The sequence below is a fragment of the Ambystoma mexicanum genome, chromosome 6q (genome assembly GCF_040938575.1).
Source record: "Ambystoma mexicanum isolate Mex_15411 chromosome 6q, UKY_AmexF1_1, whole genome shotgun sequence".
NCBI classification, from domain to species: domain Eukaryota; kingdom Metazoa; phylum Chordata; class Amphibia; order Caudata; family Ambystomatidae; genus Ambystoma; species Ambystoma mexicanum.
The window spans coordinates 279,802,897-279,826,708 of NC_090937.1; the positions used below are offsets into that span (position 1 = coordinate 279,802,897).

Consider the following 23,812-nt stretch of genomic DNA (forward strand, 5'->3'; position numbering starts at 1 on the left):
GACAAATAGAAAAGAGAATCACTGTGGGGGTACCTGATGCCTGTGTACGTCAGGATGCCGTGTCGGAATTTGGATGACTCCGGCTGGAGATGCCAAGTGCTGGCTTTTGTGTCTTTTATGTAGGCTCCTAAAAAGAGTCAAAAACAGAGTTCCAGAACCCCATTAAAGTTATGTAGTGTTGCTTAGACTAAGATGATAACAAGCCGTAGGTAGAGAGTGGTGTATCTGGCTATACTTCGCAGTTACAAGAGGAGTGCAAAGTTTCCCAAAGGTGCCACGGATCTGCGTGTGAGTCACCCTTATGTATTTTACTGTGCCTATTACACATGACTGGGTCAAAGACCCCATGTGGTAAGTGCGTGTGGGGTAGATGGCAGCATGCATGGTCCCCAGCAGCACATTAAAAACATCAATTAATGAAGTTTGTGTAGATATCAAGGCTTACCTTATGTCGACGCTTGTCTGCTGGGCCCGTGGGCAGGAGAACTGCCCGGTGTTCGCGTCTGAAGTGAGACGTGTGCGCGTGCAGCATCTCTGTTGTATATATTAGGTAGTCATGGAGATCGTGCGTGCCTCGTGTATGCAAAAAGGCATGGGCAAGTGGTATTGGGCGGGCCGAGCCGTCATAGTGCAGCTGCCAATGGTATATTGTAAAACCGGACTTCCCTCCAACATGTGGGGGTTGCAAGAAATATATATGTGGGCTCCTGCAACAACAAACCCCTTTCGGTCTCTGTCTGCTTGGTAGCTACCGTAGTTCAAAAACCTAATTGGCAAAGCAAGTAATGTCGAGCGGAAAGGGGGAAGTGTGCCCTCGGCGACCAACTCTTTTGTTTATATTGAGTTGTCATGGATGTCGCGCGTGCCGGTTGTTCATATGTGTGCGCAACCTATTCATATATTCCTGAGTTGGGCGAGACGCCAAGTGTGCAAGTACCTAAGTGGTAGTGCATGTAACAAAGCCGGACTCCTGAGTCAGATGGGAGTTGAAAAAAATGTATATGAAGGCTCCGGCTTGGGGGGCATAACACTGTCTGCATAAAAACTGTCCTAGTGTAAACGTGCATGGGCAACATAGACAGTGCAGAGCAGGGCACTCTGTTGATATGAGCATATCCAAAATATATATGTGTGAGATGCTGCATATGTGGGCATGGCTCAGTCTGCAGTGGTACAAGGTTTGGCGCATATAAACTTAGATGCAGGGTGGAGCAGGACATAATGCCAAAAGCAACAAGATGTTGTGCTGGAGTGCAGATGTTGATAATCTCAATGTTCTATATTTATTTGAGCAATAGTATTAAAAAAATTTACTATATGTTTGCGGTGGATATTGAGTAAATGCTACGGTGAGACACCAAACACATGATCAAAGGAGGTCATTTCTGGTTCGTTGTTTATATTAAGGGCTGGAAGATCTTTCATACCATGATAGTAGGTGCTTAAGCGGTGGATCCACCTGGATTCTTTTCTGAGGAGGCTATGTTGAATGTCCGGGCCTCCCTTGATCTTTTCCACTACCCACCAAAGAATATCATTTGGGGTGTGGTTGGCGGCTAAAACATTTTCCACTAGTGGTGCTGTTAATTTTTTACATCTGATTTTGGATCTATGTTCAGATATTCTGATATTGGCTGCCCGTGTGGTTTGTCCAATGTAGCGCAGGCCACACGGGCATTCAATACAGTAAATCACATTCTGACTTTTGCAGTTGATAAGGTCCCTGAGGGTCCATTTACGCCTGCCAATTGGAAGGTTTTCATCTTCTTAGTAAACTGGCAGGCGACACAGTTACCACATGGGTAGTGACCTTGTAGAGGTCGTAGGGTACGTGTGCCACTGCTAGTTGGGTCAGGTTGGAAAAGTGAATGTACCAGGTGTTCTCTGATATTCTTGGCCCGCTAGTATGCGAACCTTGGAGCAGGTTCATCCGGTAAGTTCAGACGTGCTATATGCCAATATTTGTTGATGATTTTCTTTACTTGTGAAGTGTGAGTGCCAAAGGTGATTACGCATGTCAAACGGTCTTCTGAGGTATCTGTGCCTTCCCGTTGTAGTTGGAGGAGGCTGTCTCTATTGGTGTTCCAAGCTCTTTCTTTGGCTTGTTCTAATTGTCTCTTTGGATATCCTCTTGTCCTTAGTCGGGTGGATAAGGCTTCAGAATGTTGCTTGTAGTCCTCAATAGATGTGCAATTCCTGCGTATTCAAAGAAATTGTCCATATGGCAGGTTATCTCTGGTATGCGTAGGGTGATTGCTAGCGTAGTGTAATAGTGTGTTTCTGTCAGTCGGTTTGCGGTAGAGGTCACATTCTTATTTGCCATTTTTGTGTCTTATGGTCAAATCCAGAAACTTGATTTCAGAATTGCTGTTGTCCATTGTAAACTGTATATCGGAATTGCAGGTATTGAGCCAGGTCCAGAATGCTTGCAGTTGGATCTGAGTGCCGGTCCAAATGAAATAACATTGTCAATATAATGATACCAGTGGCTAATCTGGGCCTGCCAGATGTTGAGATTAGAAAGTACATACTCATTTTCAAATTTGGCCATATAGACAATTGCCAAACAGGGAGCAAAGGCTACACCCATTGCGGTGCCCTTGGTCTGCAAGTATGTTGAGTTGTTGAATGTGAAGAAGTGCTTGTGTAGCACTATTGTCATTAGCTCCAGAAGGAAGTTGGTGGGAGTCCTGTGTGTGTCGTGGGGTCTGCAGTTAACCATTCCCGAGCACACTCTATAGCATCTTCCTGGGGCATACTGGCATACAGGGACTTGATGTCCATACTCACAAGTAGTTGCTCTGCTGGGTTAAATTCCAAGCCCTCAAATATAGTAATTGTGTGTGTTGTATCCCATAGATAGGTAGATATTTGTGTGCTGATCGGTTGCAGAAAGAAGAAGTCGACAAATTTACGAAGGGGTTCAAGAATGGACCCACACCCCAACACAATCGTGCGACCTGGTGGATTAACGGGGTCCTTATGTATTTTAGGCAATGCCTAGTAACATGGGGTTCTCCCGGGTGGTCTATTCAGAAACTCTGATTCTTTTTTGGAGATCCAGTCCCGTTGTAATGCATAATTCACAGTATCCGTTATTTCTCGGCATATTTCTCTAGCGGTGTCTTTTCGGAGAACACTGTAGCTTTCTTGATCATTGAGTGGTACCATGCTTTTGTACTGTGCAACTGTCATGATGACTAGTCCACCTCCTTTATCGGAAGGTTTGATAACTATTTTCTTATTGTTTTGGAGCGATGTCAGGGCTTGTTTTTCCGCTAAGGTCAAATTGTGCTTAGTTTTAATGATTCTGGTTTGTAGTTTGGCAAAATTTTGTAGAATGCATCTTTCAAACGTGAGACGTTCGCTGGGTACTTGGTTGTCTGAAGGGGTGAATGAAGAGGGTTTATGTAAACCAGTATCCTCTTCATTCTCCTCTGCCTCTAGGGTGTGTTCTTAAAAGAAAGTGCGTAATTTCACTTTGCGGAGGAACATGCGAACCTCCATTTCAGAGTCATACCAATCCGTCAAGGTAGTGGGTACAAACGATAGACCTTTAGTTAAGACAGAGATTTTGGCCTCTGAAAGTTCAATTTTAGCCAAGTTAAAAATAGGAATTGTTTCAGAGTCTTCTATCAGGTTCAGTACCTCTGTCTGCAGCGGCGGGGGTGTAGGTTTGTTCTGCCTCCGCATAGGGGGGAAAACCCCATTGTTTTTGCCCCCACTGGGGATTTGCCAAAGCCCCCACCCCCTAAAAAAGGAAGAAAAGGAAGGGGGGGGATAGGCAAACTTGGCCGGTGGTGGACCTTGTTGTTGACTGGATTGGTCGTCAGATGACGACCCGCTGCTAGAGCCTGAAAATGTCACTCCCCTTCGGCGGTTTCTATGTGCCCTGGGTCCCGAGAGACCTTGGGCAGACCCCCGATTGAGGTTGCTGATATAGTTATCAGAAATGTAAGGGTAGACAACTTCTAATTGGAACTCTTTAATGTCTTTTTGAAGTTTCTTGGTCTTACTACTAAGAGTTGCAGATTTGAAATCATCAGATTGTTTATTAAGATCTGCAAGCTGGTTCTTTACATTGGTAATAGCTGTGTTGGTGATAAAACTGGCTTCTTGTAAGTCTAAGTCTTTTTGAATCTGGGTGCTGATTCTCTGTGCCGTGTTAATGGTCAGCACCATTAGATCACGACTACATTTGGTTGCTACATTGCTGAAATTGGTAACGTATTCTTTGTCCTCTTAGAAGAGGCAAGGGGCATTCCTCACAACTAAGCCACTGGGGATGATGTTGGCCTTCAGGTACTCCCTTAAGAAGTGAGCATGTAGTTCTGTTCGAAAACACTTCTTCTTGAGGCGTAAAATACTGTCTCCTGTATTGGTTGTACCCGAAGGGGGATTATCGCCTGAGGGGTCAAAGAAAGATGGGCCCCAAATAGTGCCTTGAATCTGTTGATCTGTGAAGCTTAATGTTGCATTCTCAGCCATGCCCGATGGGAATGTATTGCAGATAGAGTAGTGTTAGTAGCAAATTGTGGCAACCCTGTTGTCCGACAACCCTTTACCTGAATTTATCTAGCATACTGTTCATTTCATGTGGGACAATACCATTATATCCTTCCTTCCTCGTATCTTCTCATGCGTTACACACGCCAAAAGTACTGCATTCAAATGAAAAAAGCATAAGGGCTAAGGAATCGCCCTGGCCTCTAAATTCATGCGTTCATATGCCAATAAATAATAGGCCTCGATTTCCTACAGATATTACGTACCTAATCAGGCATCTCACTAAAGTTCCTCCATACTCTCACACTAGTAAGCTTGCTTGCTCCCGCATTGCCCAATTTAGCATATTTAAACGCGTGGCGAGACCTGAACAGCCTTAGCAATGTCTACAGAACTAACGTGCTATCTCTCTCATGTGAATGATGTAATGACGTCCATGCACGGGATCTAAAGTATCCAAGCGACTAGTCCGCGCATTTGGTATCTGGCCGGCATTCTAAGGGTGCGGCATACGTGAGGTATATGTAATTCTAAAAGTGAATTCTACAAGATTCTATGTACACAAATGATGTGATATTTTGTAACAACAGTCATTGCCAGAGAGTTAAATGAATTCTTCTGCAGTGATCGAACAAGTCAATTATTGATACTTTGAAATAGGACCTGTGGACTCATCCGATTGCAAGGCTCCTTTTAAGGCTATTTAACATATTTATACCAGTATTGTGGTGTAATACAAGTTGACACTGGTGGTTAATTCAATGTTTCAAAATAATATGATGCCTGACGTAGTCCCATGAATAGCTCAATGTCCACAAACTACAATTACTACACTGCTTAGCACCAAGAAACCACATAAATGGCAGAGGTTGTGCTGTACAAGAGCACATTCTATCCAATAGATTACACACCAGCACAGCAAACCCCTTCCTTCCATACGCCCTAGCATCTGTGAGTTAGACAGTGTGTGGCATGAGGGGCATGGCCTAAGCTTCTATTGTAGCCCTCAGCTGTGCAACCCGATAGCTGATTAGGCTGTGTATTTGCATCTTTGTACCAAAATAGTGTTACAAATGTTTGTGGGAATAATGAGAATGTAATGCAAGTTGGGAATATAGATAATTGCCTGTGTTGCATGTGTGTGACCTACAAGCATATGACTTTACCCCACCGGTTTTGAGGTGTGTCTACGTCTTGAAAGTAGTACAACTCATCGTGCAAGATGGGAATAGTTTCTTACCTGTAACTCCATTTCTCCACCATTGGTATCTTTCATGGATTCACATGCTTAGAATATTCCCTGTCGTCAGACTGGGACCCCTCGGTACACATATATAGCCTTTTTCAAAGGAAAACCTTTCAACACTTTTGTGTCCTATCTACGTCCTTCTAGGACCCGCCTACGCATGCTCCGCAGGCCGTGCTAGTATAAGAGGCCCGCCCCCGCGGCTCCCCTTCAGATTTTGGCCCCTCCAAAGTAGGAAGGGTTAAATTTATCACATACATTACATACGGGGAGGTTGGCGGGCGCATGTGAATCCATGAAAGATACCAATGCTGGAGAAATGGAGTTACAGGTAAGAAACTATTCCCTTCTCCAGCATTGGATCTTTCATGCATTCACATGCTTAGAATAGATTGTATAGCAGTGACGCTTGAGACGGCGGTGAGAATGTAATGTAACAATATATATCCTCACCCTACTACACAATGCATATCTCCCGTAGGGATAAGTTAAGTCATATAACATTGCCCACATAAAGTATATCGCCCTTAAAAGGGTAGATAACCGAATCTCCACAGGGAAGAGCTTACCTTACTGAAACAAATGGCGCAGGACAGCTCTTCCCATCTGCACCTCGTCTGCATGCTGCCTGGCAAGGCAGTAGTGGCGGGTAAACGTGTGGGGCACTGACCATGCCGCCGCTTGGCATATGTCCGTCTGCGGAATCCCAGCCCATAACGCTGTTGAGCAGGACATCGACCTTGTAGAGTGAGCTGTAGGATGTCCTTGCAGTGGCCTTCCGGCCTTAGAGTGACAAAAAGCAATCGTCGACGAGACCCATCTAGCCAGTCCCTGTTTAGAGATTGCTTTTCCTCTCGTCGACGGACCATATGCGACGAACAGTTGCCGAGTAGCCCTGATGTCTTGTGTACGATGTAGGTAAAATTTCAGGGCCCTCTTAACGTCCAGGATATGAATAGTTTTTTCTGCTGCCGATGATGGAGTGGCGAAGAAAGTAGGCAGAACCACGGATGAGTGTTTGTGGTATACCGTCGGAACCTTCGGGACGAACATAGGGTTAGATGCCAGGACTACCTTGTCCTTAAAGAATCTTAGGTAGGGCGGGTCCACGACCAGCGCTTGTAGTTCCGAGATACGTCTGGCTGATGTGATAGCTATCAGGAATGCCAACTTCCACGAAATGAATTTTATGTCGGACGTGGCCATAGGCTCGAAAGGCGGTTTCATCAAGCCTGCCAACACTGTGTTGAGGCTCCACGTCGGGGGAAAACGTTTCACCGGGGGAAAGGCTCGAAATAAACCCCGCATGAAGTGTTTTACCAGTCTGTCACTGAATAGAGGAGACGACTGCCTCTTCCTTGTGAACCTCGAGATGGCTGCCAGGTGTACCTTTATCGATGAGGGGGACAATCCCTTTTCTGCCAAGAGGAGCAGGTAAGGTAGAACTTGTTCCGGCGTCACCAACAATGGTTGTAGGCCCCGTTGTCCTCTACACCATTCACAGAATCTCCGCCACTTATAGAAGTAAGATTTGTTAGTAGAAGGGGCTCTAGCCGCCTGTAGAATTTTTTGGCAATCCTCTGAAATGTCTAAGGCGCCGAACTCCGAGAAGTCAGGAGCCAGGACGTAAGGTTGAGACTGTCCGGGTCGTGATGCCACACCGTGCCTCTGTCCCGGGATAAAAGGTACGGGACTTTCGGAAACGCTATGGGATGTTCCAGCGATAGATGGAGGAGGTCTGAGAACCACGGTTGCCTCGGCCAGTATGGTGTCACTAGAATCACCCGGCAATTGTATCTGCGTATCCACTGTATTGTTTTCCGTATGAGGGGAAACGGGGGGAAAGCATAGAGGAACATGTCCGTCCATGGGAAGGAGAACGCCTCCCCCACCGATCCCTCTTGGGGCCATCTGCTTGCAAATTGCTCGCATTTCTTGTTGTATTTGGTCGCGAAGGCATCCAGAGGGGGGTGACCCCATTTCTCGAACACTTTCCTCAAGTGACCAGTGTCCACTTCCCACTTGTGTATCTGGGCCATGCTTCTGCTGAGGGAGTCAGCTTGGCCGTTCCTCACTCCTGGAAGGTGATGAGCCACGAGGGAAATTTTGTGTTTCGATGCCCAATGCCATGTTTTCTGGGCTTCTATGGAAAGAGTCCTCGATCGTGTCCCTCCTTGTTTCCTCAGATAAAACATGGCTGTTGTATTGTCGGTCAGTATTCACACTCGCAAACTCTTGATGTGTGGTAGGAACGCCTTCAAAGCCCATCGTACCGCTCTGAATTCCAGTACGTTTATGTGTAGGAGTCACTCCGTTGGAGACCAGCGACCTTGCGTTTGGAGAGCACCCATGTGCGCTCCCCATCCGGTTAGGGACGCATCCGTAACTATGGTGCTCTGAAACTCCGGCTCCTGTAGGGGCACACCGTTGCTCAGATTGTGGGAACTCTGCCACCACTGGAGGGTCCGACGTAGCTTGTCGTCGTCGACGGTTATCCTGTCCGACCACGATCCCTGAGCCTGTGTCCATCGGTCCGCGAGGAATTCTTGGACTGGCCTCATGAATAGTCAACAGTTTCTCACCAGATGGATGCAGGATGCCATGGCCCCAGGACCGAAACATACTTTCTCACTGAGATCCTGGCCGTAGCCGGGCCGCTTGTTGAATGAGTCTTGAGGTCCTGTCGAGAGAAGGTTTCACCAGCCCTAACTGAGTCTCGAACTGTGCCCCCAAGAATACCAGCGTTCTCGATGGCCGCAGAGAGGATTTCTCGAAGTTTATGGCGAATCCTAGTCGTTGTAGAAGCTGCCTGGTGGCTTGCAGACTTGTGTTGGTCGACGCTGGGGAGGATCCCCTTACCAGCCAGTCGTCGAGGTATGGGTATACATGGTGGCTTTGCTTCCTTAGCCAGGCAGCCACTGGAGCCAGGCATTTTGTGAACGTTCTGGGGGAGGTCTTGAGCCCGAAAGGAAGAACCGTGAATTGGTAGTGAGTTCGCCCTATTACAAAACGTAGGAATTTCCTGTGTTTCCGACACATTGGAATATGGAAATACGCGTCCTGTAAATCCAGGGACGCCAGGAAATCTCCCTTTTGAACTGCGCGGATCACTTCCTGCAGAGTGAGCATCTTGAATTTTAGGCTCTTTAAGGACTTGTTGAGATCGCGTAAGTCTAGAATGGGACGCCATTTGCCGTTCGGCTTTTTTACGACGAAGTATCTTGAGTAGACTCCTTGACCTCTCTGTGATGTTGGAACTAATTCTATCACGCCCTTCGCTAACATGAGTGTAACCTCTTGTTGCAGTACCTTCATATGGGACTGAGCGGTGAACGCAGGTGGAATTTGCGGAGGGTTGTGTTTGAATTGCAGAGAGTGTCCGTTTCTTATGGTGTCTAACACCCATTGGTCCGTCGTTATCCTTTCCCATTCGTCGACATATGCTGAGACTCTTCCCCCCAGAACGGTGCGTGGTATGTCACTGCTGATCTTTATTTTGCTTGTCTCTCGACGACGATGGGTATGATGGTCGTTTTCTGGAAGACTGGAAGTTTCGTCGACGGTTAGCCGATTGTGAGGCACGATGGTATCCCTGAGAGGGGTAAGCCGATCTGGCAAAGGATCTGTCTCCAGAAGAGAATCTCGAATTACCTGAAGCCCCTCTAAAGGGACGAAAAGACTTGTAACTTCTGCCACTCTGGAGGGCACCCAATGAACGTGCCGTGTCCGAATCTTCTTTCATCCCTTTTAGGGCCTCGTCCACCTTCTCGCCGAAAAGAAGGTCTCCCTCAAAGGGCATATCTAAGACCTTGTATTGCACCTCTGGCCTGAAGTAGGTACACTTAAGCCATGACTGTCGACGCAATACCACCCCATTGTTGACTGGCTTGAAGCCTGACTCAGCGAGATCCACCGCGATGTTTATTGCGTGATTTGAGGCTTCCTCACCCTCTCGGACCAGTAGCATCGCCGCCTTCCTCTGTTCTTCTGGAGGATGATCAAGCAGCGGAGCTAATCTGTGCCACATCTCCCTATCGTATCTGGCCACAATTGCCAGAGAGTTTGCGGCCTTCACTGTGGTCGCTCCCACGGAGAGCACTTTCTTGCCAAAGGCATCTTGGCGTCTCGCCTCGTTCTCAGGAGGAGTCGTGCACTTGTGCTGTGCCTTTGCCTTCCTCGCTGCTGCCGCCGACACCACCGAGTCCGGTGTTAGTTGGGAGGATAAACAGTTGGGGGTAGATTCTGGAGCCTTAAACTTTTTTTCTAGGTGCCCTTTCACTGCTGGTTCTGAGAATGGGTGTCTCATTGTCTGCAACCCCTCTTTCCATACCTGGTCCAGTATTGGTATCGAGAACACCGACCTCCTTCACTTGCCCATGTGGTCGAACAAAAAACAATCCTTTTTCTGTTCTTCTTGGGACAGACCAAATTCTTTGTATGCCTTTTCCATCATAGAATGGAATGACGCGATGTCGTCCGGAGGGGACGGGTGAGCTGGGCTTCTGGGGTTTTCCAACTCCGCCTCTGACTCCCAGGTAGGATCCCTGGCGGGGGATAATGAGATATCCGACATGGCCCCCCTGTCGGACTCCGAATCTGGCAGCTCACCTTCCTCCTGTGCCAGTGTTGAGATTGGCGTGCGTGGGTGCGTCGGTTGATGGGACGGGCCCGGCGACGAGTGACTGTGGCAGGCTTGCCTGGGGTAGTCGCTGGTCCAACGACTGCAACAAGGACTGAAGCGTGGACAGAATATCCAACGACAAAACCGATTGAGGATTGAGGAGAGGGGCAGATACCGGTGTAACGGAGGCCCTCGTCGACGACTTGTCAGCCGCTCGTAGCCCTAGGTCTGCTGGGCCAGCAACTATCTTGTTCTCGTCCTCCGAGGACAGCAACATAGCTTGTTCTTGTAGCAAAGGCTCCGGGGGGGTCGGGTCAAAGACTTCAGGCCTCCAGGCCTCCTGTAGGATCCCCTCGACGAGGCCCTCGTCGACGCCATTGTCGACGGGACGGTGGATGCCCCCTGTGCAAGTGGTAGGGAGGCGGTCGATGACTGGACCGCCGTCGACGACGAAGACTTCGCAGGTGGTTTTGGCGGTCCCGCCTTCTCCACACTGTGCCCGCTTTTACTCGACTCTCGACTCGTGGTCGATCTGTGATGATCACCAGAGGAGGATTTCCTTCTCATGCTTTTTTGATGAGGATGATTTCTTTGCCGAGGAGTCTCTAGTGGAGTGACTTCCAGACAACTCTTTTTCCGACGGTCTAGATTTCTTCGCCGGCGGTTCCGACGAGGCCGCTCGGCGCGATGTTTTCGCCGACTGTGTGGAGCCCACCTCCGAGGGGGGGTATGCCCCCGCTCCATCATTCAGCCATGCCACCATTCCTTTCTTTGAGGGTTTTTTGAGAAAACCCCTTGCATATGTCGCAGGTATCCGCCGAATGGTGAGGGTGGAGGCAATATATGCAGTCCATATCTCCGTCCCCCTCGTAAACCTTTTTTAAGCCGCATGTCGCGCATGGACGGAACAGCGCTTTACCTGACACAGAGGACATTATTACTCGAAATCCAATGACGCAACCTAGTACAAAACAGTAGGACAACACGAGGAGATCCCACTACTTTGGAGACGGTTGAAATCTGAAGGGGAGCCGCGGGGGCGGGCCTCTTATACTAGCACGGCCTGCGGAGCATGCGTAGGCGGGTCCTAGAAGGACGTAGATAGGACACAAAAGTGTTGAAAGTTTTTCCTTTGAAAAAGGCTATATATGTGTACCGAGGGGTCCCAGTCTGACGACGGGGAATATTCTAAGCATGTGAATCCATGAAAGATCCAATGCTGGAGAACTCCAGTTATCCCTTGCAAGTTGTGAAATGATAACCCATCTTGGTTTTCAGGCTCACATCCTATTGCATTCTGGAACCTGCAGTCCTGTGTTTATAAATCGTATAGAAGTGCAAAATGATGTGGACTACCAATGTCAGGACTTGCAGAACATGATTCAATCACTATGTTTACGCATATTTGTGTGGATGAGAAAAAGGGGCAGTGATTTGTCTGCATTTCTAGCTTTTGAATGGTTTAGGCTCAGCAGATATTTTGCATGCAGGTTACTGTCGAGTAATCGTGGAGAAAGCATTTACCAATGGAGTTATGTATACATGGGATTTATAAAGTGCAATCCTATACATGAAAAACTGGGTCCTGAATACAGAGTGAGAACGCTGGAAAGAACTGGGTGTGAGGGGAGGCCAATTAATATGGCCCATTCCATGGGGTAAGGTACACAGGTGCAGATCGGCACATTTTGCAGAACCAGCATGATTATGTTCCAATTCTGGAAGGGTCCTTTTTGCCTTTCATCCTTACACAGTCGGTAAAAGGAGAACCAGGTGCTGGGGTAATAAAGCGTCTCTTATCTTACAAATAAAACACTCCAATTAAGTATTAATCCCTTATTCTATGGCCGTTTGCAATTCAATTTAAACACTTTCCGTACAGACACTGGCATCATGGTATAACAGCCAGAGGTGGACTTGCCAATAGGGACCTCTGCACCCTGGTCCTCTTTTGTGTGGTATCCTATGTTATTTCCAAATGTTCTCATAGGAAAAGCTTGCTGAAAATATGTAATATGGGGCCACTTCGAAAAATATTTCCAGGTCTTCTTTTAGTTCCCAGTTCACCCCTGATAGCAGCCGAGCATCTGCTCTACACCACAAGGATTGATGAACCACACAACTGCACAAAAACACATGTAACATCCATAAGCCTTAGTAATAGTTGTGAAGAATCCTGCAAATCCCTTGCTGAAACCCTGCCTAAAGTCTCCTCCCAGATGGCAAGGCGAAGTCAGACGCTTCCTGATCCCAACCCTGCAGGTGGTGTACTGCGGCAGGATCACCTGGGAGGAGACAGGGACCTGGGTGGTGAGGAGATTCCGTGGGATGCAGCAGTGTATTTCTCCTCTGGAAGGAAGAATCTTCCCAGGATATCTAATAAGGTAATGGTTTATTGTCATTTTAATGTCCCTAACTCTCATATTAGATCTAGGGTTGTGGACCCAAATATTGTAAAATCTGAACAAACTTTACCAAAAGAAAGATCTTTTGGGATATCCCAAACTAAACACCTTCATCAATCCCAAGGTTACAATGTTAAGGAATATGGAAATGCTGTCTTCAGTAAACTACCTTCCTCTGTAAAAGCTAATTCTCATAGCCCTTCTTTTAATAACTTTAAGGGAGTAAAATATACCCTTAAAAGTAACTTAAATATTACAAAAGCTAACTTTGTTGAAGGGAACTACAAGTCCCCAAAGTCTAGAAGGACTGAGATGAGGACCAGGGCTGAGGAGGCATGCAGTTGTAACAGTCAGGCAATTAAGCCCAACAGCCATTGCAGTAGTCAGGCAATTGATCCTAACAGCCCACGCCTAAAAAAAACCTTGGCGGCCAGAAAGGCCCCCTCAAGTGCACGCAGAGGGAAGGAGTGATAGGAGCTGCAACGTTAGTTGAAGTGCATGCTGTAGCAGTGGAAGCAGCAAGAAGGGACGAGGCTGGCAAACCAAGCAGAAGTGGGAGAACAAGAGGGAGGACAGAACGTGGAAACAGCAGTTTTCAGCTGCGTGTTTTCAGAGAGTCCTGTTCCACCAAACTCTGAAATGCAGATGCTGTGCAATGGACGACCTGTAGGAGAAATCGTTTTCCATATGTGAGCCTTATTGCTGTGGTTGTCGAGCTGCGGATGTGTAGGAGACTAAGGCAAGAAGCAATCATCAAGCCGAGGGTCCCGGGAGTAAGAGGAATTCCCAAAATGTATGGCCAGACCGGAGACACCTGTTCAGGAGAAGGGTGTGGGTCCCTAGTAAGCCAGAAGCAGTAGAAGTTGTGATAGAAGTCGGGAAAGCAGTGAGACCCACAGAGCAAGTGTAAAAGAAGCCGGTGAGCGAAACACGACGTTCTGATACATTGCGCATGCCTTGCCGGTAATGTAGTGCTCGCGTGTAACGTGAAAGATCTTATTCGCGTGAAAAGCTACTACAATCCATTGTTCCATTATTAAAAGACTGCTTCTGTTCATGGCAGTGGTCGCATTTGCCTAAACTAGGAGAGGGAACGCTGCTTAGACCATTATAGAACACCGAACTTTGACAATATGAGTTGCAATATTTAACGTGGGAAAACTACAGAAAAAAGTAGTCCTATGTGCCTAATTGTGATTCCCAAATAACACCTGAACTCTAAATTTTATCTTCACATAGGAATACAATGTATGCGTCCATATTTATCCCTTGAATTCTGCTTCAAAGTGTGGTCGAGTGTGCCTAATGGTAGTTTGTACAGAAAGACCAAATCTTATATTGTATCTAAAGTGACATACCTTTCAAAAGTAAAAAGATAAAGAATACAAACTGTTGAAAAGAAGAACAAGCATTACCCAAGCCAAGAGGCACCCCATTCTAACAGTGAAACCAACCTTTCTTAGAGTTATAGAGCTATTCAGTTGCTAACAGTTAATTGCCCTAAAACAACAGTGTGCAAGTATTACCTGAAGCTGAGAGAGTGGCACCAAAGCTTCTGGATAATTGATTGGGCTGATAACTGTCAGAAAGGTGCAGGTAAAGTTGGGGAAGGAGAACTGGCTGCTTGTAAAGAGTATTTTGAAGTAGACTCAACCTGTAATGCCCAAGATCGAGGAAGTCAGAGAGAAGTGAGTCATAAAGGCACACCCAAGTTGTTATTGTGGCAGATAGACAGGAAGAGTGCCTTGCCTACCTGAGGAGGTTGAAGTGCTTTCAAAATATATCTTGTTGAAGTCTGTCTAAAAGTCATTGAAGCCGTGGCAGTATTCCAAAGTATTGTAACTGAAGAGATATATATATAACAATTCAGGAAGACACCTCATTCTCCCCAAAGATTAACAGGCAAAGACTCGGAGGACTTCTATACGCAGACAACTTAATCTTATTAGACCAAACCAAAATTGGTCTACAAAGGAAATGACATCTCCTAAATACCTACACAGCTAAAATCAGCCTTAAAATGAACACAGATAAGACCACGATCCTGGTATTAGAATCCACACAAGGTAGAGCAGAGAGTAAGAAATTCCAATGGTATCTAGAAAAACAACCATTACTCCAAACTCCAACACTAAATGTCTACGAGTGATAATTAACTCAAGTAAAAACGACACTCCGCAACACATGGCCGTAAATGCAAGAATACGAGTCCTGACAACGCAAGGCCAAATCATACATCGAAAATTTGGCAAATTTTCTTTAATACCTGTACTTAGCTTTTACAAGCAGAACGTTTGCCCATCAGTCACATATGACGCTGAAACAGCGCTATGCTTACCATGTGAAATTTGGCCTACCATCGAAGGGCACTTTTGGAAACAAATTCTAAATCTACCTTAAAGCATGCTAGTACAGCGCATCTCATCAGGCATGAACTGGGTATACGATCACTAACTGCAGTTGTTGAGTGGAATGCCTTGTCGCTTTTTCTGAAAACCCTACCTAACACCACAATCTAAGGGGCAAAAAATCCAATCATGTCGACCTTGTTATTCAATCATGGGCCAAATGCTGTACCAATCTGCTCATTGAAGCAAACATCACAGAGGAATTACTCATTAACAACCCAAATGAGGCAAAAAAGAAATTCTGGATCTACGACTGGATTACAACTGAAGATGATTGAGTAAAAATTAAGCTGCAATTTCACATTTGCACATAAAAGCTATGAATAAAATACCAAGCTACCTAAGTAAGTTCCAGGGTCCTGTGTATCGAACAACATGTATGTGCTTCAGACTAAATCTCTTCAAAAGAAAAGAATACTACTGCAGCAAAAACAGATCAATATAAATAACCTATTATGTCGACTGTGCCACATAGAAAAAGAGACGTTGAAACATCTTGTACTTGTATGCCACCAGCTACACCCGACAAGAACAAAATACCTGTCTTCATTCAGAAACAATGCACGTATAAGAGATGTTGACACCTGGTGGCACAAGTCATGTGAAACGGAAAATGTGAAATTAATCTTCGCCTTAGGAAAACTGTTACATGAGGTGTTTCAAAAAGATATATGGGATGCTATGCTTGTGAAACAGAATTTGTTGAACAAAACTAACAAATAATAGCTCCTAATCCTTTACTACTAACTGAAAATGTAATGATGAAGAGATTGTTCTTATCACATGCTGGCAAAGGTTTGTAATAAAGCATATGCTGGGAAATAAATAAAAAAAAAGAAGAGATATATCTGGTTGTCAGTAGATGCTATATTGCAGTTGTCTAAAGCAAGGTGAAGTACTGTGGGACAAAGGTGACTGTTCTCATAGTGTAGCAAGCAGAAGTAGTTGTTGAAGTGGAAGCAGCAGTACTTAGAAGTCATCCTGACAAATATATTATTTGGAATACTAAAACTGTAATTCAAGAAGTCCTAACACGTAACCAAGAACTGTGTATTATTCACAGTGTGGATATTACATTTTCTTTTGAACTGTGGCAGATCATTTTAGGGAGGTGACAAAGCATTGTGGCCAGGATTACCATTGGTGCTATTGCATTTCCTTTTGAACTGTGGCAAATCTTTTTTAAAGAGGCGATACAGCTTTGTGGCCAGGATTACCATTGGTGCTATTGCATTTCCTTTTGAACTGTGGCAAATCTTTTTTAAAGAGGCGATAAAGCTTTGTGGCCAGGATTACCATTGGGCTGTTTTGCTGAAAGTGGGAAGTGGATAATTTCACCCCAGAGAGGAGATTTGTTACCAGTGGAACTTGTGTTGATGAACCTTGACTTTGAAACATCAAGAACTGAGTTCAGACATGGTTACTTCATTGGTTGAACATTTGCAAAAGTGACTTTGAATCCGGGGGAAGGGAAATCACCTAGGACATTAGAAGGTAATTTAGGAACTGTAAATGTTGTTCATGTCATGTGGAATTGCCAGATCTATTCTTTATGGGTTTGTCGTTTAGTGTGAGTGCCAGTATCCTGTGTTCGAGTGTATTCCCTTAGCTTTAGGTTAGGCAGGGAATTCCTCAGCAGAGTAGGGACAGTGAGGCATGTTGACATATTTTCTTTTCTAATAAAATGGCATATCTTGAGACATCCTCCAACAGTTGTCCGCCTCACATTACTGACCCCCCCCCCACACAGTGCAGTAGGAGCGTCTCTCTGTGATCTGCATGACGTAATGCACATCAATTCTGGTTACTTGTCTTCATTAAGTATGTGAAGGCGGAGTCTTACTAATTCACACAGCCCTACTTGTGGCTCTTTCTGTTGTACCGGTGTGCACCAAATGCAGGCAATGCAGCACACAGTGATGTTTGTCCAGTGCAGTGATTGAAGTGAGTGGGAACGGTCGGGAGTGGTGTTCCACTACTTTTATTTTTATCTGTTTACCATTCCTCTACTTTTTACGACCATATTCACCATTTTATACAGAGGATTTGTCCATTCATGTCCTTGTGCAAGTGTAAAGTTGTAATAGGAGCCTTAGTTACTAGTCACTTAGACTATTGCAAGTCCCCTGCTGCAACACCTTGTCACATGTAGCACTAGGCATCCACCTACCCTCTCCCCTGCCGAGACCACAGTTCCACTACTTTGTTCTGTGTTTAAGCTTTCATTAATTTGGCCATTGGTGTGTGGTTGATCATTAAGAAAATGCATTTTAATTCCCATACCTTTAACATGATTTGCTATGAGTTAAATATTCTTCCTCTAAAAATGTGCTTTCTTTTCTTGTTCATCAGGAAGGGCCTATTCCAGGACTTTGCAGGAGGCAGCCATCCCTTTGCTGGCCAAGAGAGTGTGTGCCGAGCGGTATAAGAGCCGATTCACAGGGAGGATGCTCTGCGCTGGAAGCCTCCATGACCAGAAGCACGTGGACAGCTGTCAGGGAGATAGTGGGGGGCCACTGATGTGCGAAAGGCCCGGAGGAAACTGGGTTGTTTACGGTGTGACCTCCTGGGGATACGGCTGTGGAGTCAAGGACTCGCCTGGGGTCTACACGAAAGTCTCCGCCTTTAGGCCCTGGATCAAGAGTGTGACCAAACTATGAAGAGCCCTGCTCGGGAAAGATCTCATCAAAGGGACAACAAAGATGGCTGCCAGTAGAGAGACTTAACAGGCAGATCATGCGGCCCACAGCGGGTGGAGCAGGGCACAGTCCTCTGCAATATGTATTGGCATTTTGCCTTTGCTGACTCAAACGTGAGGTGCCTGATCTTTGGGTTTAGGGATCAACAAGACAATGTATATACCGATAAAGGGACTTTTTTGCAGGTAAACTTGCAGTTAAAATGAAATGTTTAGAGAGGTCCAGAGTTGATTTGCTTTCCATGCAATGACCGCCTTGCCAATGACTAATTGAAATGTGTAGACCAAAGGCTGGGCTATCCAGACCTCACTGTGTATTCAAGATTCTACCGGTGTCCTTTTGATTGTTGGCAAGCAACACTTGAGTAACTTAGTTAGTGGCTCTTAAGCTATTTACTGTCCAGAGGGAATTCTGTGGTGCATAGGCCAGAGCGTCTCATGTTTATAATTGAAAAAATGATGTTTTTGTACTATATTACCCATACCTAATTCACATCAGGAGGAACTGATGTACGAGCCGATTTGTTCTTTTTAGAAACAGTCCTGCAATTCCCAGGTTGTCGGCACACAGCTGCTTCATGCGAACAGACCTACCTCATCCACCCGCACACATGTTGCTGTAGCTCTGGTTCTCATCTGGTCGTTTTGCAGGTCGGCCGACATTAGATAGATCGGCCATTTTGGGTTGAGGTGAGAGACGCTGACGAGAAAATGGAACCACAGTTACCTGCGAACCACTACCTACGCTTAGTGGCAGACCTGGGAAGCCTGCCCTCGACCAACTGGCGTGGGCCGCTGGTGCAGATGACGCAGGTGCTCCGGAGCCCAGTCACCCCTCTGGGAAAAGCACCCTCAGCTAAATATGAATACACTTTCAATAGCACTTTGTTAACATGTAGCCACCTGCACCCGCAGGGAAATTCACAAATGGGCTCCCCTGGTGTGGGCTGGACACTGCTACTGTGCTTGCTCGCTGATCATTAAATCGCCACATGTTCGTTGTGCCATATATCGAGCAATGCCGCGCACATCTAGCTCATTACGACCTCGTCCAACTGTGCACAGGGGACACCGGAGCGAAACACCTCCGAAGTCCCAAACAGCCAAACATGAGCCCGTACAGATGGCGCACCCCCTTCACGCAGTAATGCGCTGAACCCGCCAGCAGGTAAACGCCGCCTCCCGGGACCTGCAGCCATGGGCGTAATTTTAGGGGGAAACGTGGGTGTTTGTCCGCCCCAACTTTCATGGCACAACATTTTGTTCCCATTTATTTGGCTGGGGCACTTTTTCTTCAGATCTCATGTCCCCCCCGAACATTTTCAACAAAGTTACTCCACTGCGGCTGCAGCCACTACCTATTTCATTGCCCATTCCAGTGTTGCACTCCTCAATGCAATTGGTGCTATCGTTGTATTTATCTGTTGTACTTTTTTTTTTAATACTGTTTTGTACAGTTGTCTGTAAATATGTCCTTTTGCAGTTACAATGATGACGGGGGTTTGGGGGGGTCATGTGCATCGTCAGCATTCAAGACGCTTTCAAAGAACAAGAGTTTTCGGGGTGCATTCTTTCCCTCTAACTGGGGCCATTTGTGTATGTGGGTGTTTGAAGTCTCGCGAGAGGCTGCAGGGCTCGTCGAGCCCTCGCAGGCCCTTTGATCTGATGGAGATATTCCACGCATGTTGAGGGTTTGCAGAGATTCCTGCAGCACCGGGCCCCGTTCCAGCCGCAAGCAAGTGTGATGGGGTGTGTATGGCCGCGTTTTGAATTTGACAGTTTGCAGGGTGACTCGTAACATGCAATGAAGCTCAACTTGCATGAACTTTGAAACTTAAAATGGCAGCAGTATTTTTAAGAACCATTTATGAGAACAATCACAACACGCATTATGAGAAGTCATTTACCATCATTACACTTGCTTTTCACACTCAGGATATTTGGGAATGTATTACATTGCAAACACGATTGGCAATTAGTTACAGTGGACACATTATTTGGAGTGACAAGAGAGTCAAAGTAGGTTTCAAATCTTCCTGATGGAACACGCTGCATCGTGAAGTTGTGACATCTTCCTGATGAAAAACACTGCATCGGAAGTTGAGACATCTTCCTGATGGAACGCCCTGCATCCTGAAGTTGAGACATCTTCCTGATGGAACACTTTGCATCGTGAAGTTGAGACATCTTCCTGATGGAACACTCTGCATCTTGAAGTTGTGACATCTTCCTGATGGAACACACTGCACCCTGAAATTGTGACATCATCCGGATGGAACACACTGCATCGTGAAGTTGAGACATCTTCCTGATGGAACACGCTGCAATGTGACGTTGTGACATCTTCCTGATGAAACACACTGCATCGGAAGTTGACACATCATCCTGATTGAACATGCTGCATCATGAAGTTGTGACATCTTCCTGGTGGAACACGCTGCATCGTGAAGTTGTGACATCTTCCTGATGGAACACACTGCACCCTGAAATTGTGACATCATCCGGATGGAACACACTGCATCATGAAGTTGAGACATCTTCCTGATGGAACACGCTGCAATGTGACGTTGTGACATCTTCCTGATGAAACACACTGCATCGGAAGTTGTGACATCTTCCTGATGGAACATGCTGCATTGTAAAGTTGTGACATCTTCCTGATGTAACACACTTCATCATGAAGTTGTGACATCTTCTTGATGCAACACGCTGCTTCTTGAAATTGACACAGCTTCACACTTCATCGAGAAGTTGAGAAGAGGAACATCTCACACATTATATTGAGTCTTTCGCACTCATGCGGAAGAAGGGAGCTATTGACTTAAAACATTCCGATTCATAGTTGCAGTTAGGCTTCAAAAGTTGAATACTTTTTTCTTTCAGTCCAGTTTAACACAAGATAGAAACACAGCAGAGGATTACTTTACTCACGGAAATGTGTTCGGGGTGTGTGGTGGAAAGGTGCAGCTATTCATTGAACTGCTCTAGAGCCATCTCCAAGTAGGTCAGAGTAACTTTGTGAACTGAATAGCCCTGTACAGGTTAAAAGAGTTTCACTCATTGCAACTTCTTCGTGACTGAGCCCCAATGCCTTTAGTCTCATCCAAATTCATGCTAATACCTAAAAGCAAACCCGTGTAGCAGCTAAATGATGGTCTATTTCCCAAGTTTTCCCTACTAGAAACAAGGACCATGTACCCGAAGTGCTGGCTAACAATGACTTTAGTAGATGAGTTCTCCAATCACATTGGACTAAGATATTAAGTCTCACATTAATTGTGATCCTCTACACCAAGATCCCCAGTGTCACCTGGCTTTGCCCAAAGACGGGCAGCGAGGAATCAGACCTGGGGTGCAGTTTGTTTTCCTTTGTGGCTCACCTACAGTAACAGGCCATCATCGCAGCCAGTTCCTGCTGGGCTGCTATGCTAGGGCAGTCAGCCGCCACTGCGCTGCTGCGAAGGACACCCACTCACTGCTGGGCTGCTACGCTAGGGCAGCCAGCCACCTCAGAGCTCATGTGAAGGACACCCACTCACCGCTGGGCTGCTGCTAGGGCAGCCAGCCACCTCTGAGCTGCTGCGAAGGACACCCACTCACCGCGGGGCTGCTACGCTAGTGCAGCCAGCCACCTCTGAGCTGCTGCGAAGGACACCCACTCAATGCTGGGCTGTTACGCTACGGCAGCCAGCCACCTCTGAGCTGCTGCAAAGGACACCCACTCACCACTGGGCTGCTACGCTAGGGCAGCCAGCCACCTCTGCTCCGAGCTGCTGAGAAGGACACCCACTCACTGCTGGGCTGCTACGCTAGGGCAGCCAGCCACCTCTGAACTGATATGAAGGACACCCACTCACTGCTGGGCTGCTACGCTAGGGCAGCCAGCCACCTCTGAACTGATATGAAGGACACCCACTCACCACTGGACTGCTACGCTGGGGCAGCCAGCCACCTCTGAGCTGCTGCGAAGGACACCCACTGACTGCTGGGCTGCTACTCTGGGGCAGCCAGCCACCTCGGAGCTCATGTGAAGGGCACCCACTCACCGCTGGGCTGCTACACTAGGGCAGCCAGCCACCTCCAAGCTGCATCGCTACTGTGCCAAGGCACTGATGTCACAGCTCCTAATTACCTTTGTTGGGGCTGTCGGAGTTGGCTCCCTTTTTTTCAGTGTTGAAACCCCCACCTAACGTGTGCAGCATACAGTAGGCCTGACATCTTAAAATAAAGTGTAACTAAACCTTACAAAATTCAAAGTCACCCTTCTAGATAATCAAAACTCCCACTTGTTAGCCGTCCAGTCCTGTTCCCAAAGCCCCCTTCATCCCAGTGGCTGAAATTAAAACACAGAAATTCAGGTACGCCCTATCCCATAGAACCTGCTTACTGTTAAGACGTGTCGGTGCTCCTCCTGCTGAGAAGTGCTAGTACTATACGTTTCAAACAAAAGAATGGTGGGTACTCAGGACAGGCAAGTGTGTGCCCATTGAAAGCACTGCTTAATCCTAAACATATATAGGCTCACTTATCAGACCTTTTCAATTCTAACCAGTCATCTTGTTTGTGGTTTTACTCTTTTCTTTATCCTGTCAATTCAACCTAGTTTTTTCTATGCGCTCCATCAAATCTGGGAAAGTTCTTGCTACACCAACAATCCCTCCCCAAAAATTCTGGCACCCTCAAAATTATAATTAAAAATCTAAACTCTGAGCCTTTCAGAATATTGCAAAACTGACCGACACATTTACCAACCTGTCTCGATAACCATATGGATTATCCTACTTCCCTGACCATATCTAGGATATCGGCCCCAAATTCGACCAATCCTCATCTGCCCTGGGGTGAGAGAGTGGACAAAATGGCTTGGAACTCAAGACTTAAGTGGCTCTGTTGTCCGGCCGACGTCATACATCACAGCCCGCTTACACATCAGTGAGCATCAGGGCGCAAGATGACCCAAAGTGGAGGGCACAAACTGCGCCCCAGTCTCTCCAGGACCAGGACAGCATCCCTCCCTCTTCCCAGGTGTGCTTGTTGGGAACAGCCTGACCAGGGAGTGTATGCATTGTTACGCTGCTGTTTTCATGCCATGATTCTCAGAAGGGGCTGATTAGAGTGCTTATTTGGGCCACATAACATTGCAAGAGTTATGAGAACTTCCATATGCGCAGCTGACTGAGAAAAAAGGATTCAAACACAATGTGTGTAATACGTAGGTCATAATCAGTGATATTATAAGGAATGCAACGAAACATCCTCCAGAAATATGTTGCACTGAATAGCTTACATTTAGAAAAAAACATCTATTACTGCCAAGATAACCACATACGTTTAATGAATACAAAACATTCTAGTGCAGGGCCTGGGAACAGTTATTAAAAGACATACATCCATTTTAAAAAAAGGTTGCCCAAATGATGATAGTGTGGTATAATATCCTTGTGTTGTACATGTTTGTGGGACAGCAGCACTGGGATAGAAGGTGTGTTATGTTTTGGGTCATTTGTACATGACAAGAGAAGCCACTGTTTTTCCTACACACTATTGCACGCCCCAGATGGAGAAGGAACCCCGTTCAAGGACGGTACGTTTAGTACTGGTGTTAGCTTTTCTCCAGTAAGCTTTGTGTACAAATGCAACAATAAACTGTAATGAATGCAACCTTTGTGTGTGACGATATGAGCCTCCATGTATTCGGCGTAGTGTAGTGTGATGTTTGCTCTTAGGATTTTAAGCTGTGGGTAGAAGAAGGGGTTGTTCAGTTTTTGGTCGTTGTCTTACTGGTTAGGGGTAAGTTAACAGATAGGCTGTCAAGCCAGCAACCCCAATATTCATTGATTCCTTTGAGTGGTTTGTGATTGTGGGCCTGTTTTCTTGGGGCTGCTTGGTTTTTAAACCTTGAAGGACACCAGAGTGTAATGTGCCCGA

At 46.3% G+C, this 23,812-nt stretch overlaps 1 protein-coding gene across 1 annotated transcript in view; it reads left to right on the forward strand.

Moving 5' to 3' along the window:
* PRSS12 (serine protease 12) overlaps nucleotides 1-23,545 on the forward strand; it is a 742,297-nt gene extending 718,752 nt beyond the window's left edge. Inside the window, exon 13 of the mRNA XM_069630755.1 lies at nucleotides 17,539-23,545. Within this exon, the coding sequence (XP_069486856.1) occupies nucleotides 17,539-17,846 (308 nt within the window). The 3' untranslated portion in view covers nucleotides 17,847-23,545. The remainder of the gene's footprint in view (nucleotides 1-17,538) is intronic.
* The last annotated feature ends 267 nt before the right edge of the window (nucleotides 23,546-23,812 follow it).